The sequence below is a fragment of the Lactuca virosa genome, chromosome 3 (assembly GCF_052849685.1).
Source record: "Lactuca virosa cultivar CGN04683 chromosome 3, Lactuca_virosa_CGN04683_v6, whole genome shotgun sequence".
Taxonomy (NCBI): domain Eukaryota; kingdom Viridiplantae; phylum Streptophyta; class Magnoliopsida; order Asterales; family Asteraceae; genus Lactuca; species Lactuca virosa.
Window position 1 is genome coordinate 444,497,189 of NC_136428.1, and position 3,573 is coordinate 444,500,761.

The following is a 3,573-nucleotide window of genomic DNA, read 5'->3' on the forward strand; positions in this document are numbered from 1 at the left end:
AAAAAATATCATAAAAATGTTGTAAGATATTATAAAAAAATCTTAAGAAATTTGTTAAAAAAATTGTTTACATTTAAACAATTTTTTTTGTATACATTTGGTCGTTTAACTTGTTAAATGTGTTCACATATTATCATTGTTCATAATAATGGTAATATGTGAACACATTTAACAAGTTAAATGGTCAAATATGTATAGAAAATAAAATTGTCTAAACGTGAGCAAAAGAAAAAATTAAATTATCATCGCAAGTCATTCCCCCCTGATTAAACGGGATGATTGTGAATTTGTGATTTTGGTCGGCCCTTATTTTGTGTGGTGGGCGTCTAAACTCGAAAATGGATTATTTGTACGGAATTTAGCCGAATCAAAGCGTTAAATGGTGGGGGTATGTATGGAATTTTGTCTGGAGGAGAAAAAAAAATAAATAATAAAAAAATAAATTATGGGGAAGGAAAACGACAAGGGTTTTTCATTCGGAGGCAATCAGACTCCTCCGAGATGATGATGAACCACAAGACCCACCACCACCGCTCTTCTCCGTCACGCAACTCTCCGCCAGAAACCCATTCCGGAAAATTAATGTGTGTCATCGCTCTCCCTGTTCCTGCCCTCAACAACAATGATCAAAATTCTTCTGCCGTTTCTCAAATCATCAATGGCGCCTGCAATGTTGGTAGTAAACGGAAGAAAAAACATTCCGATGCTCAAAAATGCACCCACCATGTGCAGGTATCATCCATTCATTTCTCCCTTGTTTGATTTTTGATTGCATATCGCATTTCACAATTGATTATTGCTTCTTTAGTTTCAACTTTATGGGTTAGAAAAAAAATATGTCGGCTTATTGTTGTATAGGGATGTGATCAAGTTAACGCTAAACAGGAGGAGGAGCATCTTGGAAATGAAAAAAAGTTTGTAGATTTTGGTAAGGTGAAAATGAAGAAGAGGAAGGGTTCAGACATTGACGATTTTCAGCATTGTGGAGACAACAAATTGAAGAAAAAGAAGAAGAATAACTCCACAGAAGAGGGGGAGCATATGGTAACTGAAAACACTTTACTACAGCATTTTGGTACGCCTGAGCGCAAGGATGAAATTTCTAACAGGGTGATTGAAACAACTACAGAATGTGATCATTCTAAAAACAAGAGGACACTACAAGTTAATGCTACAAAGGCGGAGGAGATTTTGGGAACTGGAAACACTTCAGAGTATCTTGTTACTGATATGAAGAATGGAGCTCCTAAGAAACACAAAAAGTACAAGAAACAAAAGGATTTGATGGTTAATGAGTCAACTACGGTGGTGAAAAGAAAGAGAATGAAACCTGAGAGCAGAAAGGAGGAGGAACATTTGGTTAAGGACAGTAATTTACAGCATCTTAGTATGCTTGTGTCTAGTAAGGAGGAGGAGAAAAAACAAAGGGTAAAAGAGACAAGCCCACTTTTGAATCAGGTTAATGATGCTAAGAATGAGAAGAAAAAGAAGACATCATTAGATAACACTACAGAAGAGGGTGAACATGTGCAAATTGATAACAACTTACAGAAGCTGAAACATAAGGTTGCAGAGATGACTGCTCATTTGAATGAAGGATGTGAATCTAACAAAAAGAAGAAGAAGAAGAAGAAGAAGAAGAAGAAGAAGAAGCATCTGAGACCCAATGATAGTGCACAAGATTTAGTTAAAGGTGATGAGCAAGATAATGTTTCTAAAAACAAGAAGAGGGAGCGTCTGGTTCTGGATAATCCGTTTTCTGAATTCATGTACACAGGTGGCAGTGGTCATACAATTTCTAATAAGGTAGGTACATTTTGGCATTCAACCTCTCATGGGATTGCTTCCAATGAACAAAATGATCAAAAGACATCACCCTACTTCCACATGGCAGTAGTAAAAGAAGAAAAGCAAGGTTCAATTGATGATCAAAAGGCATCATCAGTAAAAGAAGATGAAGGCTCTCAGAAAAAGAAAGACACGGTCAGAGTGTCACCCTACTTTCAGAAGGCAGTAGCAAAAGAGGAAGAAGCTTCTGTTGGTGATAAGAACAAGTCCAGAGTGAAGGTATCGCCTTACTTTCAAAAGACACTAAAAGGAAAAGTGGCTTCGTCTTCTTCTGCTGTAGGTCGCTGCAATAAAGGGGGGGAAGGAGAATCAACAAAAGATGATAGTAATAATAATAAAAAAGAAAGTGAAAACACCAAGAAAAAGAAGAAGAGATCAGATTACCTTACTGTTGCACAAAAGAGAGATGAGGCATACAAAAAAAAAACTCCAGATAACACATGGATTCCTCCTCGATCCTGTCATAATCTCATTCAGGAGGATCATATCCATGATCCTTGGAGGATTCTCACTATATGTCTACTTTTAAATCAAACACAGGGGTTGCAGGTTTGTTTTCTTTCCTCATTGTTTTCATATGATGCTTTACAGTTTTGTTTTCCGTAATAGATTATTACTGTGTAGGTGAAACGGGTTATATCGGATTTCTTTACTTTATGCCCAGATGCAAAAACTGCTAGTCAGGTTCCAGTACAGGTGATTGAAGAGCTTATAAAACCACTTGGACTACAAAAAAAGAGGTCAACCATGATTCAAGTCCTTTCTGAACAAATTTTGAATGATGAATGGACATATGTTACCGAACTGCATGGCGTTGGGAAGTAAGTTGGCGAACAATATATATATTTTTTTTTGGTGCTTCTTTCGTGTGTGTGTGTGTGTTATGATGTGATATAATTGATACAGGTACGCAGCAGATGCATATGCGATATTTTGCACGGGGCATTGGAACCGCGTGGTGCCCAAGGATCACATGCTAAACAGGTACTGGGAATGGCTTCATGAGAATAAGGAGGCATTGCATTTAGTCGGTTAAGTATCTGAATCTATACAATATCTGATTATATTTATATTTATATTTACAAGTAGAAGAGTATATATATATATATATATATATATATATATATATATATATATATATACACACACACACGTACGTTCCACTCTTGGACTTGTAGTGTGGTTTAGTTTTGAGGTGGTAGGTTTTTGGGGGGAATGGTGTAATGAAAGAGAAAGGTTGTGATTATGTGGATTTGATTTAGTAAACAAGCTTTTTGAGCCATGTGTAATCTCACCCACCACACCCATAAATCAAAAAGAAGATAATAGCCAAATGAAGTTTGCTATAGACTAGTAATTTGGTAAAATTAGAATGCTCAAATCTTGATTGATTGCTTAGGTTGTTGAGTGTATGAATATGATTACACAAGTGACACCCATAAATCAAAAAGAAGATAATAGCCAAATGAAGTTTGCTATAGACTAGTAATTTGGTAAAATTAGAATGCTCAAATCTTGATTGATTGCTTAGGTTGTTGAGTGTATGAATATGATTACACAAGTGAAGATGAGTTGGGTAGCAATTCCTCTCCCAAGAACAGAATTAGAATTGTGCACATAAATGAGTTGTGATAGAGATTGAAATTGATAGGATACTAGCTTGTGTAAGAAAAATTGTAAAAACTGAAACGAATGGAAAGGGGGATAGTTTCTATCGATAAAAAC

General features: G+C 36.0%; 1 protein-coding gene across 2 annotated transcripts; it reads left to right on the forward strand.

Moving 5' to 3' along the window:
• The first annotated feature begins 415 nt into the window (after positions 1–415).
• Positions 416–3,185, forward strand: LOC145167914 (DNA glycosylase superfamily protein). 2 transcript variants are annotated; one of them, XM_079087185.1, is made up of 4 exons: positions 416–732; positions 886–2,397; positions 2,473–2,669; positions 2,755–3,185. In XM_079087185.1, the coding sequence occupies exons 1-4, from the start codon at positions 502–504 to the stop codon at positions 2,882–2,884; spliced, it is 2,070 nt and encodes a 689-aa protein (XP_078943311.1). In that variant the 5' UTR covers positions 416–501; the 3' UTR covers positions 2,885–3,185. The 2 variants fall into 2 exon arrangements, with proteins under 2 accessions (XP_078943311.1, XP_078943310.1); XM_079087184.1 differs by having other exon boundaries at positions 859–2,397; positions 2,755–3,184.
• The last annotated feature ends 388 nt before the right edge of the window (positions 3,186–3,573 follow it).